The sequence below is a fragment of the Labrus bergylta genome, chromosome 7 (assembly GCF_963930695.1).
Source record: "Labrus bergylta chromosome 7, fLabBer1.1, whole genome shotgun sequence".
Classification (NCBI taxonomy): Eukaryota; Metazoa; Chordata; class Actinopteri; order Labriformes; family Labridae; genus Labrus; species Labrus bergylta.
Genome location: NC_089201.1, coordinates 2875737 through 2891296, shown reverse-complemented (window position 1 = coordinate 2891296; position 15560 = coordinate 2875737). Strand labels below are relative to the sequence as shown.

General features: G+C 37.3%; 2 protein-coding genes across 2 annotated transcripts in view; one reads left to right on the top strand and one right to left on the bottom strand.

Annotated features, from left to right (window-relative positions):
* Positions 1 to 6638, top strand: part of LOC109992762 (spondin-1) — a 41530-nt gene extending 34892 nt beyond the window's left edge. Inside the window, exons 11-16 of the mRNA XM_065956515.1 lie at positions 24 to 206; positions 1139 to 1309; positions 1958 to 2125; positions 2314 to 2472; positions 4392 to 4655; positions 4855 to 6638. Coding sequence (XP_065812587.1) covers positions 24 to 206; positions 1139 to 1309; positions 1958 to 2125; positions 2314 to 2472; positions 4392 to 4655; positions 4855 to 5018 — 1109 coding nt within the window. The 3' untranslated portion in view covers positions 5019 to 6638. The remainder of the gene's footprint in view (positions 1 to 23; positions 207 to 1138; positions 1310 to 1957; positions 2126 to 2313; positions 2473 to 4391; positions 4656 to 4854) is intronic.
* Positions 6639 to 10344: 3706 nt separating this feature from the next.
* Positions 10345 to 15560, bottom strand: part of syt9b (synaptotagmin IXb) — a 38368-nt gene continuing 33152 nt past the window's right edge. Inside the window, exon 8 of the mRNA XM_020645492.3 lies at positions 10345 to 13855. Coding sequence (XP_020501148.2) covers positions 13790 to 13855 — 66 coding nt within the window. The 3' untranslated portion in view covers positions 10345 to 13789. The remainder of the gene's footprint in view (positions 13856 to 15560) is intronic.

The window sequence follows — 15560 nt, the reverse complement described above, 5'->3', positions numbered from 1 at the left end:
AATGCTGTGTATTTATTTTTCAGATGACACACCAGAGACATGTATCTACTCACCTTGGTCCCCCTGGTCGGCATGCAGCAGTGCTACGTGTGAAAAAGGACGTAGGATGAGGCAGAGGATGCTGAAGGCCCAGCTTGACCGCAGCATTCCATGTCCACATACTCAAGACTTTCAGCCCTGCATGGGACCAGGATGCAGTATGGAGGGTAAAAATTAATGTAAAAAAAAAAAAACAGAGCTGCAGCTGCTGTCAGTTGGTTGGTCACATTTTACTCACTGACAGGAATTTAGGACAAAAATCATCAATACTCTTCAGACCTACTTCACAGAAATTACACTTTTTATGTCTTCACCAGATCTTGATGATTGGTGATGAAGGCCACAACTCAGCCAATTATTCTTGCACATTTATGAGTGTAGGAGCCAGGGTTTGATCCGCCCAATCTTAGATTGAGGATTACCCAATTCCTCCCTAAACTGTCAAAACACTCTCTGTGAGTGATCATTTAAAGTTATGACTGAGGAAAGAGTAGACCAACTAAGCAACTATAAGCATGTCTTTTTTAAGTGTATAGTACAGATGGATAATGTAAACCCTTAGCAAAGGGGTATCATCATCTATTTATGAAATAAATAAATATTGACACAAAATATTGATGAGATATTCATTTGTTTTTTCTTCTGCTAAAAACACTGTAACATTCTTCAATTAGCCAGCTTAGCACCTTTAACCAACCTTGAACTGAACATTTCTAATGATGATGAAGTAAGATTACCAGAAAAGGTCTGGGGGAATCAGTGCTGCACTTAATGGAGGTTTTACACCTCAATTGTCTGCGATTAGATCAGTACTCTGTTCTTCTTAGAAACTGACTGAGAGAAAGAGCAGACATTCAGAAATCATATATTGACTAGCACAGCCCTTTATTTAGATTTATCCTGTAAACTGAGGTCTTGGTATTAGTACAAAGAACAAAACAGTTATATGACCAAAATGAGCTTGATTTTATAGTTCATTTTATAGTAACAAGTCAGCTCAAGTTTTGATGCAGAATTCTCTTATCCTAATATAACAAAGAGAGAAAAAAGTCAGAAAATCTCAAAATATTTCAATCATATTTTCTTTCTTGCTGGCCAGAGCAATCGACGTGTATGATGTCGGAGTGGATCAGCTGGTCAGCCTGCAGTGTGTCCTGTGGTATGGGGATGAGGTCTAGGGAGCGGTACGTCAAACAGTATCCTGAGGATGGTTCGCTTTGCCAGCTCAACTCTGAGGAGACAGAGAAGTGTGTGGTCAATGATGAATGCTGTGAGTTCTTCCTTTTTTGTGGATGCTTTTAAAAAGAAATGTTTGTTTACTAAATGACAGCATGACAAAGTAAACCCGCTTGTGCATTTGGATTCAGAAGCTGTCTTTTACATGTCAATCATGAAATCTTTTATTGAATCTATTACTTGTTTGAAGATGTACAGCTCTGGAATTATGAACTCTGTAAAACTGTATCATGTTTAAGATTATGTTGTCATTAGATTGCCAGAACTACAGATAGATTTTTTTGTAAAAGTAGTATTTGATATATATTTGTTAATAATTTCATTTGGTTCTACTTAATGTACTGCTAATACTCTTGCTAAAAAAAAGTTTTTGTGAACGTCTTTTATACTAAATTAGTAAAGTGGAATTTCACACAAGTTAGGAAATGCATATCCCTTTTCAGCCGTAGAGAAATCTCTTCAGTCATGGACAAACCCTCCTAACTTGAGACATGATTTGGTGGAAAATGACTCCTTTGATATCTGCAATGAAGAAGTTTGACAATTATGATTGTTATGAATGTTTTTTCTAAAATTGAGCTCTAATTGAAGCTGCCAAGCTAAAAGTAGATCGCCCTGTAATGGAATGACTGAGAGAGAGTTTTCTTTTAAATAGCGTTCTTGGTATTTGTCCTTTCCACAGCACCCAGTAGCTGTGTGGTGACTGAGTGGGGCGAGTGGGACCCCTGCAGTGTCACCTGTGGGCTAGGTATGAAGAGACGTGAGCGCATGGTGAAGATGCCACCTATAGATGGATCCATGTGTAAGACAGAGGTAGCTGAAGTGGAGAAGTGCATGATGCCAGAATGCTGTAAGTTACCAAATATTTATGTCCTTTTATTTAAATTGTGTTAATACATACCACACATTGTTCTACATTATACACTGAATAGACTGATGAGAGAGATTTGGAGTATGAAGTCAGATTAATAATCATTTATAACTCCAAACTGACAGTTAAAGTTGGTAATAATGACTATCTGTGTTCATCTCCTGCAGATACCATCCCTTGCATGCTGTCACCCTGGTCCGACTGGAGTGTGTGTAGTGTTACTTGTGGGCGGGGCATACGAACACGTCAGAGGATGTTGAAGTCTGATCCTGCAGGATGCACAGAGGAGCTGGAGCAGACAGAGAAATGCATGCTGCCCGAATGCCGTAAGTAGGACAAATCCGCTGCTGTTCATTACCAAAAGAGCTGTAGACCAACCTCTGTCTGAATAGTTTAGTCCAGTGGTTCTCAAACGTTTTAATCTGCGTACCACCTCCGAAAATATTTGGCTCTCCAAGTACCACCATTATGGTAGACGTTAAAATACACTGTAGGCCTATTTCTACACACATTTTACGCAGGAGGTTATTTATTATTGACTGTTGGCAGCCACACAGTCTGACTTTTCTGACTACTAAGGGCTAGCGCTAGAACTGACACTTAAACTAACACAACTCTGACATTTACCCAAATCAAATGAAGGGCAGAACAATAAAAATGACAACTTTATACCAACAACCTGTTTGAGAATATTTAGTCTCCAGTGTTTCCCACAAAGACGATACCTGGGCCCAAGTATATTTACGACCTGTTCTTATTTAATTTTTCATTTATTCATGCCTCTCGTGCCTGAGAGAGCGAGAGAGAGAGAGAGAGAAAGAGAGAGAGAGAGAAAGAGCAGGGGAGAGAGAGCGCGAGAGAGTGCAGGCGCACGCTCCGCAGGCTCCGTGCAACCAGAGCCTCTGTATTATAAGGCTCTGCGTTCAACATAGCAAAACTCCTCGACTCCTGCGCATAGTTAAGACAGCAAAATAGAGCAGAATCACATCAGCTTCAGAGCAAGCGAGAGAGAGCGAGAGAGAGAGAGAGAGAGAGAGAGAGAGAGAGAGAGAGGGTTCAGTACTGAACTATAACTGAATATCGAGTGGAACTTTTAAAAACGCGAGGCGTACTCTTGTTTTTGTTTATGTCTGTGCGCGTTCGAGCATAAATTGAGAAGATTAAAGTTGTTTGTTGCCAAAACTAGATTAATTTAGAGGGAAAACACATTTGGAATACAACCCAATAGATACAAGACAGATAATATAAGTATGACAAAAAAAAATTGTTTTATGCTGAACCTTTTTTTTTTAAATATATATTTGGAGATTTGCGTACCACCACAGGGAGCCCGCGTACCATGTACCATAGTTTGAGAACCACTGCTTTAGTATACCCTTTCACTCATCATCAGACCTTAGTTATATGAGGTGCTATACTCTTCTATACCAAGTAGCTACTGTTTAGAAAAGAAGCTAACGGGCATCTTAAAAAACAAACAATAATAATAATACAAAACCAGTTGGTAAGCAAAGCGCACCGAAACTTCAAATTCAAACAATGAAACAACCTGAAAGACTCTGATGTTCACATTTCAATTGAATTGATATTGACTTAAAAAAGTAGTGTTCAGCATGCCTAATCAAAAATCCTGTGGGAGAATCCTCCAGCCTCTTTTCTCAGCAGAAAAAAACACATGATGTTTAATATGTTAGCACATAAGTATCAAATCATATATTCAGCTCTCTGTTTGATTTCTGTTTTGCATTATAGTATGTCATATGTATGTAAGTGTGAAAAATCACACTATTCAAAACTACCATCAGTCATGTTTTTTTACATTTTATATTTTTACGTTTATGTTACATAATAATAATAATAATTTGATACAGCACCTTTCCTTTGACTATGGAACAAAATCATGATTTCAGATTAATTATCGGAACTAGTAGGAATATGCACTTTTGTGAATTTTGGCCCCTGTCCTTCTAAAATCTGCGTGCTAGTGTCTGTTTTGATCATCTGTGTTTAGGCCGGTCAATTCATTTCTATTCTGCCTTCATAAAGTTACACATTCATGTCATTCAGAAAAGCTGAATTAAATAAGTAGTTTGAATGTATTACATCATAGATTTAATAAACAGACCAGAATCTGTGTTTATTTTACTGATTTATATCTGTACTGCACTTTGCCTATCAAGCTCAGATGTAATTGTCTGTCACTGCTTTCCTCTTTATGTTTCTAAACTTCTGTGTATCCTTTCAGCGATTGACTGCATGGTGTCAGAGTGGTCAGAGTGGTCAGAGTGCAACAAGTCCTGTGGAAAAGGACACACGATTCGAACCCGTATGGTCAAACTGGAGCCCCAGCTTGGGGGGAGTGGTTGTCCGGAGACAATCCAGAGGAAGAAATGCAAGATCAGAAAGTGCCGAACAAAAACGAGGGAGGAGAAAGGAGGTGGAGCTGGAGGAGGAAATAGAAGGAGGCGTGGAAAACAGGGAAGAGATGCAGCTGTCGAGGAGCAGCTAGGTTGGCTAAAAGTTTTAAAATCATTATTATTACAGCTGATAAATGAGACCAAAACTGACTGGCCATTGTTTTAATATCTTTATTATTATTACAGCTGATAAATGAGACCAAAACTGTCTGTCCATTATTTTAATATCTTTATTATTATTACAGCTGATATGAGACCAAAACTGACTGGCCATTGTTTTTTTCCCATTAGGTTGTAGGCTACAGCCGTGGACCAGCTGGACGGACTGCACCAAACCATGTGGAGGGGGAATCCAAGAACGTTTCATGATGGTGAAGAAAAGAGGTAAAGGTACCGTGATGGCAAGCTGTAAGGACCGAAAGGAGATCCGCGCGTGTAACGTTCATCCCTGCTAGCAACAGGACTTTGAGAGGAGGAGAGGCAACAGCTGGATAAGTTCATGAGGTTCAAATATGTTTGTTTTTTGTTTTTTAAATGACCTCTATGTGCAGGGAGGTGAGATGTGCGGAAGGAATATGGGTTTGTTTGGAACTTTGGAAAATCAATCTGTGTTTAGGTAACTAAAAAGGAAGAGAGAAAGATTTATATTGTACTGTTTAGTGAACCAAGGTTTTTGTTAGATTTTGCTGTAGATAATAATGGTCGAATTTAAGTGGAAGTTCAGTGTTCTGCAATAAATAAATAAAAAGTTTTGAGGAATGTTCCGTTAAGTAATCTAACTACAGATGGTTTGTTATCAAGCTTGGTTGCTTTTCTTTTGTTTTTCTGAGGTTTTGTCCTTGGGGTTTGAAATACGGTGTCGGCTTGAGATCTCTTGAGAATTCTCACAAAAATCTTCAATTATTTTCCCAGAAAAATAGCCATACAGGAGCCTGAGATATTCGCATGTGACTACTTCTTACTGTACTGACTCAAAGATGCCTTCGATACATTATTTTTACCCTTTAAATACCATTAATGCATTAAATATCCTCATCAAGTATTCTTCTAATCTTATTCAGAATTGTTTGGCAGCCTGCAGGGCTTTGGAAAATATTTTGAAGCCAGCTCAACAATCTTTGTTCAGACAAGCAGGGTGAAAACTTAGAGTTCAAGTTTGGTTTATTAAATGATATAAATCATATTGTAGGTCTGTTAAATGCTGTGAGATGCAGAGAGAGTTCTTTTTGCAAGACAAAACCCAGAGAGTCTTTAAAGATGTATTGATAAAATGTCTATTTAGTATCTAACCAACACTTAATTACAACTACAAATAGTACTAAAAACCACTTAAGATAGAAGAGATCAATTTTAAGGGACATTTTTTATACTGTTAAGATTAGTCTTTATGTACCTTACTGCTTTGTGTCATGTCTTTACATATCTGCTGTGCAGCACTGCTGCAACGGAAGCTCCATGGAAACCTTTGCGGATTAAAAAACAGTACTGTTGCCTGTTACTGGGACCTTTGTACCAATATAGCTTTTCTTATAATTGTTGTTGTTGTTTTTCTTTGTACTGTCATTAAGAGAGATTTGTAGTATACCTTGTTTGTTAGAATTAGCAGTGTGTTTCTACCCTCTTTCTTTCTACTGTTTCATCACCAAAGTTATATTTCCTTGACTTTATAGCCTTTGCTCTTTGTCATTTTGGACATCTGTTTTTTTTTCATTGCCTCTGTTTCACTGACTAGTTTCTTAGATCACTTACTGGAATCACTTTTCCAATAAAAAATAATATAAGTGTAAAAATCATGACTTCAGTTGGCTTACTTTAACCCTTTTCACACATACAAAAATCTCCTGAAAAACTCTGGAGATTAGTCTACCCGGAGGTTCTTTAGGCTATGTGTGAACGCAAACAGACACATTTTTCACAGACTTTACCCGGAGTTTCTCCTCCAGACTCCTAGTATTTAATCCGCATTATGTTTTCTGTTCCTCAGTATGTTGTTCTCCTCTCTTTTGTGGATGTTGTCATTCCATTGGATTACACATAGCATTGATATAAAGACAAATATTGTCATTATAACGTTGTGTAGCGGACTCTGTTCTTCTGTTCTTATGTTCTTCGTTTATCCACAGGACTTGTTGCACTCTGACCACTCTGACACCATGCAGTCAAGAAAGGATACACAGAAGTTCAGAAACAATAGGACAAGTCAGAAAAATAAAGAGGAAAGCAGTGACAGACAATTACATTTGAGCTTGATAGGCAAAGTGCAGCACAGATATTTATCCCCCCCCCCCCCCCCCCGACAGGGATAGGATAGGCTTTTGAAGTGGGGCCTTACCTAACATGTCAAAGAACAGTAAAGGCTGTTTAATGATGATACAACTTAATATAAAGTATCTTGGCACATATTATTAGTAGTATCATTTCCAAGCAGGTGAAAGGATCAAGTAATATATCCATCATCCAGAACTGAAATCAAGTTGACCTGTCTCATCATGTTGACCATGTCTCATCATGTACTTACACATTCACTCCACAAGATGGAGATAGAAGAACAGAATACAGGTAACCCAAATGAAATCAAGATTTTACAGGGAGGAGTGACACGAAGAGATAGAACTGTTTAAAGTAGTTTTCTAGTCACAGCCTGCTCTTAACGGTCCTTCATGCTGTTCTTCTACGTCTACATGTCAGTTGATTTGCCTCCCAAGTAATGTTTGATTTCCTGGATTTGTTTATCTTTCACACACACCACACACACACAGACACACACACACACACACACACACACACACACACACACACACACACACACACTATATTCACAATGCTGTCTCAAACTTACTCTCACTCAACATAGCAACAGACAAAGAGGTGCAGCTGAGGCAGGCCTTATTTCTCTTGGCACACAGCACCCTCTTTTTATTCAGAAGAGTTCGAAGCCAAAAGCAGAACTCTGAGCTGTGAAGTCAAAGACGAGTTACAAAGCAATTCAAAAACCCTTCAGATATTAATGAGCTCTTCAGACCAAAACATTTTTTTAACCAGGCTAGAAACTTCTTAACATGGATGTTGATGGTGAACGATCAAGGAACTTCTGCATTGGCTCCACTTTTCAACATTGGATGTTGCTGCTTGGTTTAAACTCCTGAGTTGTATTCATCACAGTGCAACATTTTTAACATAAAGGCAAAGAAATTCATTACATCAGTACTGGATGTTGAGCTAATCTTTTGAGTTCTATTTTGTGACCTTTACTTACTAATCTGATGAACTTTTGGACCTGCAGTGTCTTACTGTATGTTACACCTTTTTGCTGATGTAAAATCTCAATCCGTGTTTAAGTGAACTGTTCAATAGGCGTACAACGGAAGCTGTTATGAAGTCAGCCCACATATTATGAGCAAAGGATTCCAATGAATTATAAATAATGGATAAAGTACAATAGCTTTTTATCTACTAACAATCAATATTGAATGATGTTTGTAGCAGATGAGCTGTGCTCATGGAGTTACAGCTCACACAGTGAGAGAAACAATTAGACATGCTTTTAGCTTCAGCGTATCAGGCAGAAGCACTTTGTGACAGTTCCACTTATCATGACTGAAGTCTTTTTCCTTTAAAATCCTCTGACAGAGAAAGGGTTAACTGAGGATGTGCATGCATCCCTAAGTAGTGCAGGAAAGAAGGTCACTTTAGATTTGTAAACTCAACATCTTTTAACTCAGAGTTGTGTTGCTCAATCTGGCAAAAATCTAATTTATAATATAAGATAGAATTTAAGGATACCAAAAGATATACTGAAATGAGTCTATACTGTGTGTGTAATATATATAAACAGTATATATATATATGTTACATATATATACATGTTCTTTTCTCAAGTTATTATCATAACCTTTAAACTACATGAAGTTCCTTATTTTATTTCAAAATAAATGCAGGTTTGTATTCAAAACAGGAAGTAAATTACCCTCAGTCATAACACAGTACAAAAATTTAAAAAGCCTTACAACTTATTTTGAAAAATAGTAAGGACCTTCTGGTAAATCACAGATAAAAAAAAAAAAAAACCTTAATGAAAACAGCCAAAATGAATGTTAAAAAAAGCTAAATGTTTAATGTCAAAAGGTGGATATTACTTTTGACCTGTCAGCTAAGCTCTCTGAGTTTTTTTAAATTGAAATGAGACATTGAAGGCTGCAGCAGCGTCGTTCTGGTCCATCACTACAGGGAAACACTGCAGAGGCTTATCCAAGGTGTGCCTATAGGGACAAAATAGCATGTGATTAATTGCAATTTAAAAAACATGATGTATTCATTTCAGACCTTAATTAATCGCAGGCAATCAACTAGTAAATGCTGACAGCTCTGATATATATATATATATATATATATATTACTTTATTACATTGTTATTACATTACATTTCCTGTGTATTACATCACAGGAAGACTGTAACTATATATGACATAATATGCTGATTAAGTGCTGACACAGTCTCACAATAATCTATCATTTATTTAAAATCCTAGATTGTACATTTATCTCCCTGCCTCGTTCTTTTCTTGTCTTTTGTAAGTTAACTCTCTTAAAGAGCAGACTTTAGGACTCTCTGGATGTTTGAAGGAGGTAAGTCACTTTTCAGGTCTATGGTCAGGTGTTTGGCCGATTCATCTGCTAACTGGTATTTTGTAGCATCCCCCTTTCATATCTCTTAACAGTTGTTTTTATTGGTGCGTACAGACTTTGTTTTTGTTAAACTATTGCTGAGTAATCTCTATTAAAATCAATCTGGCTGCCTCTGAGAGTAGTATCTTTGCTCAGGAAGCCTGTAGCACATTTCAGTAAGTCTACCTTATAGACTACCCAACACAACATGATTATATGATTACGTTAGAACATGATTAGAAGATTTAAGATTATTGTTCCAGTTAATATTTAAAAGCTGCAACCACATACAGTATATGTCCAACCAAATATTTAAGCCTTTAAACACAAACACACATAACAGGCCAACAAAGAGTCACATTACTGAAATCTGGTTAAAAGTCATGTACCTTTTTGTTACACCCCCTTTGTCCTGTTTGACACAAATATCACTCTGTTGAAAGCAGACTGAGTGGTTTGAGAAAACAAGAACATCTCAGTCAGAAGAAACAGCTGGCTGAGTATTTGTGTCCTGAAGAGCAAGTTAAGAGTTGTGAATCTTGTTAATAATGTAAGTGTTGCATGTTGTTGTGAGATTGTTTGGAGCTTAAGCTTTAATCCACTAAAGGCATAGCAGTTTCATTCTGTTTAGTTATGAGTGACATTTATTTTTGCTGACCATAAGATTGTATTAAAAAATGGACATGGGTCATATTTGACACATTTTCTGCATTACAGTTTTTTGAATATGTACAATAAACACTAAAAAGCAATGTTAACACGGTAGTGTCCCAGTAGTAAATACATTCAAGTAGACACTGTGTTCACTTCTCTTGTACTGCTGAGGTGCCCTTAAGCAACCCTTACCGGCTCAGGTGCAGCAGCCATTAATGCATGTCCACAAATCCTGTTTAAATGCATGTGTGTATTTCAGGTCTGTGTGTCAGTAGCATGTCTCTAAATAACACCCAAAAATTCCCATGTGGATTTATAAAGTATATGAAATTAAAAGAGTCATAAGAGTCAGTCAGTTCTTATTGGCCTAACGTTGGATATGTGTTTGTTTATGTGTCTCATCAATCCTTTATTTCACTGATTTCTGTATCTCACAATCCTCATAAATGAAACCATTATGTCTGTAGAAATATTTATTAACATCTGAATGAACAGTTTAAACAGTCTCTCTTATGATCATAATACATTGTGTGTTTACAGTTTCATTAGTAACTCACAACAGAAGTTTTTAATAATTACTCAAAAACATAATGCATGCATTGTACCTACAAACATAGAAAGAAGTTATTTGTGACAGTGTCAAATACAAAGACATGAACAGTTCTGTAATCAATCCAAATTTCAATAAACACTGGCTTATCAAAGCAACCAAAGGGTGTGGTCTAAATCAAAGGGGAAAACAAACCAGCAGGATTGTGCTGATGCACAATTTCACTCAATTTCACCCCCCACCCCCCCTGCATATTCACAATAAAACATCTTTATGACACCTTATCTGTCTGGTCTGCATTTGGGTTCAGCCGCATTTGTGACACTTATCTGCTATTGTCTTGCAATCATCAAGCAGATTTATTTTGTGTTGTTAATTTTGTTGTTTACGTTTTTTATTAATTTTCTGTTTATGAAAAAATTCCTCTCCCATCAGCAGATACTAATATTTTATAAACTAAGGCAGGAAGACTTAACAGAAAAGAAAAATGAAGACTGCGTGTGTCACTTTGCATCAATCAACCTGTTGCACAGATGAATTCTTGTGACATGTTTGATCATTTAAGATGTGTTATCTCAGCTGAAGCCCTGTTGTGATCAAAGATGTGTGCAGATCTTAAAAAATAACGTGAAAACATAAGCAAATGCAGTTAGTACACTTCATTTGATATCTTAAAGTCAAATCAGTGCGAGGATTTGGTGCATTTATCAGTCTCTAATGTAGTATGATATCAGTTTAACACTCTCTAAACAATCAGCTTATATACCTCCATCCTGAAGAGTGTGATGGTCATTGATCTGTTATCCTGAACAAAACCTGCTCAGGACCATTTATGACCCCATCAGTCTTATAGGCCAGGGGTTCCCTGCCTTTTCAGCTTGGGACCCCCAAAATAAGGGTGCCATAGACTATGGACCCCCACTGTCCCTGGAGGAGGTTAAGGTGTATAACGTGGTGCACAGCCACAACCAAGAACTAATACTGTAGGCCTATCCAAACACTAACACAAAAGAATACAACAACCTAAAAGCCTTATCATTATTATTTATTGTAAAAAAGCTGAAGCAGAATACAAGTAATTTTCATGTATAGACTTAAGTACTGAGTGTTCATAAAAAACGTAATAAAAAGACACTGTGTGCATCTTAATGTTTAATGACGTTGCTGTCATGCAAAAACTTACATTTTAAGTATTTTTACACGTTAATTACATTTTTATTTCACTTAATGATTTGGTTTTTGTATTTGAAGATGAACTTCTTTTTGATATATTTTAAAATAATGTCTAAAATATACAATTTTAAATAATTAAAAAATTCTACAGTTTTTTTGGAAGGCCGCTTCCCCCCCTCTTGGTGGCTCCCCCACTTTGGAAACCAGTGTTATAGGCCCTGCAGTCACTGGTCCAATGCCACAGCCCACCCTAAATCCTCAGCACTAACTCCTCATTATTTATACTCAGGTGTGCAGTGAGAGAGTCGTAGAAAAATAAAGAATGAAACACTTTCATGACATAACACATCTGGGAGCAAGATTGTTTCTATATATTTTAACAAACCACCATAGGTCAATAGAAATCCTTTTTGACTGAAAAACACAAACAACCATAACACTTTAAATAAATAATCACTAGTAATTAACTGCATGTTGCCACTTACAGATACACTAATCTGATTTTTTCTCCTGTCAATGTCGTTGTTTAAATTTATTTTAAAACTTTATATCAATACACAAATATCTATGTAGTAGGGGGCTGAACATAAGCGTTCATCACATCAGCTTTTGCAATAAAAATAAATAAAAGGCCTACTCCCAGAGGAAATTCTTTAGATATGAGGACTGATAGAAAATGAGTTAAGAATCTGAGCCCTCATGCACAAATTGAACAAAAGGACAACACTAAGCACTTCACACACATAGCAGAAACACACCTGTAAGTCTATGACTCAGTGACTGTAAAGATTGGAATTTGCATGGTCACTGTAATCTTTACATTCCCTTTATCCTTGCTACACACCTAGTTCCCCATCCTTTACCTGATTCAATCATCAGCCAATTAAAAGGTGAACTTATCCAAATCCTTTGTTCGTCTGCAAATTCATCAATGTTATTTTGTAGTTTCACATCTTAGCTTTAAGCAAAATGACATTAAATTCAAACTACCACACTTGTCAAACCAAGCCACAAGGTCTTAGTAGCCCAAATGTACCCTCAGTCAGTTGTCTATAAGCCACTCCTCAAATCTGCAGACGCGCCTTCCTCTTAGCACTACTAGCTCTGATGTCCTGCCCTGCTCTCCATTGGTCCGTCCAACTTCCTAAGAACTCCTAGATGTCCCTGTTGCTCTAGTTCCTCCAGCCTAGACCAACCCCTGCTTTATTTCTGCCTTGCCCCCCTAACAGGCCAACTGGCAGTTGTCTGCCTGAGGATACATGATCATCCTCTGCCCTCTCCCAATGCCACCAGCCTGAGGTCTCCAGGTCTGCCCTTGTCCAGGCCTCAGGCTGTCCACCTGAGGTCTCCAGGTTTGGAGGATCACGTTGTCCTCCTCATAACAGCCATTATTTATTATTCTTTCAATGAAAAGGTCTAGACTATCAGAATTGCATTTCCCTTATTTTGACCACACCCCTGTTTACAAAATGTGACAATAAACATGCAGTAAATAGTACACTTCATGTAATTTCTGTCAGTGGATTTACACATTCTTAAAGTAAATCATTTTATTCTAAATATTTTCAGGAAGTGTTAGTGAGATAGTCACTAATAGAGCTGAAACTAAGCTTAATGAGATGAAACTTCATGGCTGCTATTGCTGCCAAAAAGTTATTTTAACACTTTATTGATGCAAGTAAAGCTGGAATATTCTACATCACAGCCAAACACAATTTTGAAAAGCTAATACTCTCTTAAACTGACATCTCTAAATATTACTTCATAGCTTACCACTCAGATCACAAGTTATATCTTCAATTATCTAAAAATGATTGATATTGGTCCACAAACTGTAAGTTACTTAAAAGGCATTACTTTCTACAGAATTCAACATGTTAATACTGTCAGTAACAAATACAATATTTGTTATAGTTCATTTGGAATGTTGTTAAGTGTTTTTGGTTGTGAGGGGGAGGAAGTTAGTTACCTTACTCACCGTATAGCCTTGTTCAATAGTGATACAAGTTTGTGTATGGCTTTCAGCTGATGTTACAACTGGGGTTAATCACACCTTGTATGTTTTAACATTCAAGAAGAACTTTCTTTATGTCCACCAACTAGCCGTATATCACCTGAGACTGTGTATTTTTGTCTCTGAGTTTGTGCAAGTGAAGACGTGTTTTTCGTTGTAGTTGTGAGCAGTCATGGTGATGGTGGTGTCTTCAGGGAGTTGGTGGATCCACTCCCCACTGCTCCCTGTCCAACCCACTAAACCACAATACAAAGATAAGAGGGAAGATAGAGTGAGCGAGAAAATGTAAATCAGGTTAGTTACTATATTGAATCAAAATAATAAAGCCCTTACACAAGGGAATGTGCCTGAACTTGATAAACAAAATCATAGGACATCATGTTATTATGTTATTGTTCCCTTATAGGACCAATGACATCATAACATGATGTATAAATCACAAATGATTCTACCAATCATCACCAATGACAACCCAAGCAATTACAATCAGATCAGGCAATTTTAGATTTGGTATTTACCTTTGGTATAAATTTAGTTGTTTGAACCTCTCAGTCATATGTCAAAGAGGAGGCCGTTTGTATCACTTTCATTGTTTCCTTCCCAATAGCATCAGACATGGTTTCAAATAACTCATGGAAATTCAAGAGCATTTTGTTTATCTTAGTCATTTACAGAGCTGGTTAATTATTAATGCTCTCTGTTTGTGGTTAGCAAGGCTTACTCAAACACTTTAGAAAATACTCAAGTGGATAAAAGGAAATTTGTGTGTTTTAGTAACAAAGTTTGTGTTTGTGTCCATATGCATACTTGTAAATCATTAACATTATGCATATCAATGAATTAAATCACAACATTCACACTGTGGCTCAAGTCAGTGAGATAGATATGCATGTAGGGATAGAGATGAGTAAAAACAGAGGTGAGAGTGAGAGGATACTTTTACATGCCATGCTCTATGTTGAGAAAAGTTCTTCATAAAAAACGTAATCAAGAATGGACTAAAACTCAGTAGAAATGTTGAGCTTTGTATAACTAGAAAACCATTCCCTAAAGACAGAGGTGCTGCTTACCAACAGGCTGCTGCTTGGTAGGGGGGGCCCCCAAGGGCTTAAGAAATTTAAACCACAGCAGTGAAATGTGCCAAGTTTGAAATTATAGTAGGAAACCTCCCGAAGGGGCCCCAGTCTGATAGCACTCACTCATATAATAGAAATGACTGAATGATGCCCGTCTAGCCCTAAATATGAGGGTGACACTTAAACAACATAACTTCAGCTAAGAAAACGTGTTGTCAGATTACTATGGGGACTGAATGAACTCTGTCAGGTTGAAAACACAAAATGCAGCTCTGTGCCGCAGGAGAGGAGCTGATGGCTCAACTTCACAATCAGGAGCAAAACAAGAGCAAACTAGAGAGAGCACAAGGCATTTTTGCACTTCAATATATGCGTGCAACATAAGCTTTGTGATTTAGACCTTCAGACAACGGGGGCGATTGATGAGCATTTCATGGAAGATAAGCATATTGTCCTAACACAAAATCTTTAATTCTTGGGGAATGTGTGTGCACTCCATCATTTTCTCAGTTTCTAATATTTATTTCTGATGTGACCGCTGCACACAAGAGTTCTTTAACTTTGACAATGATATACATTATTTCAACAATATTGTCTTGAAATGAATGCATTCGGGACAGACCACCATGTTTGTAAAATGTTGAAAACAGTAACCAGTAACCTACAAACATTAAAAGAGAGCCACAGGGTACTGGTTTAGCTCAGGTGGTAAAGAAGGCACCCTACTTACAAAGGCTGCAGCCATTGTCGCATTGTTGCTGGATCCTCTCCTGGTCCTGCATGTCATCCCCAACTCTCTCACCCCAAATTTCATGTCTCACTATAGTCCTATCAAATAAAGGCAAAGCCCCAAAAATAATAATTT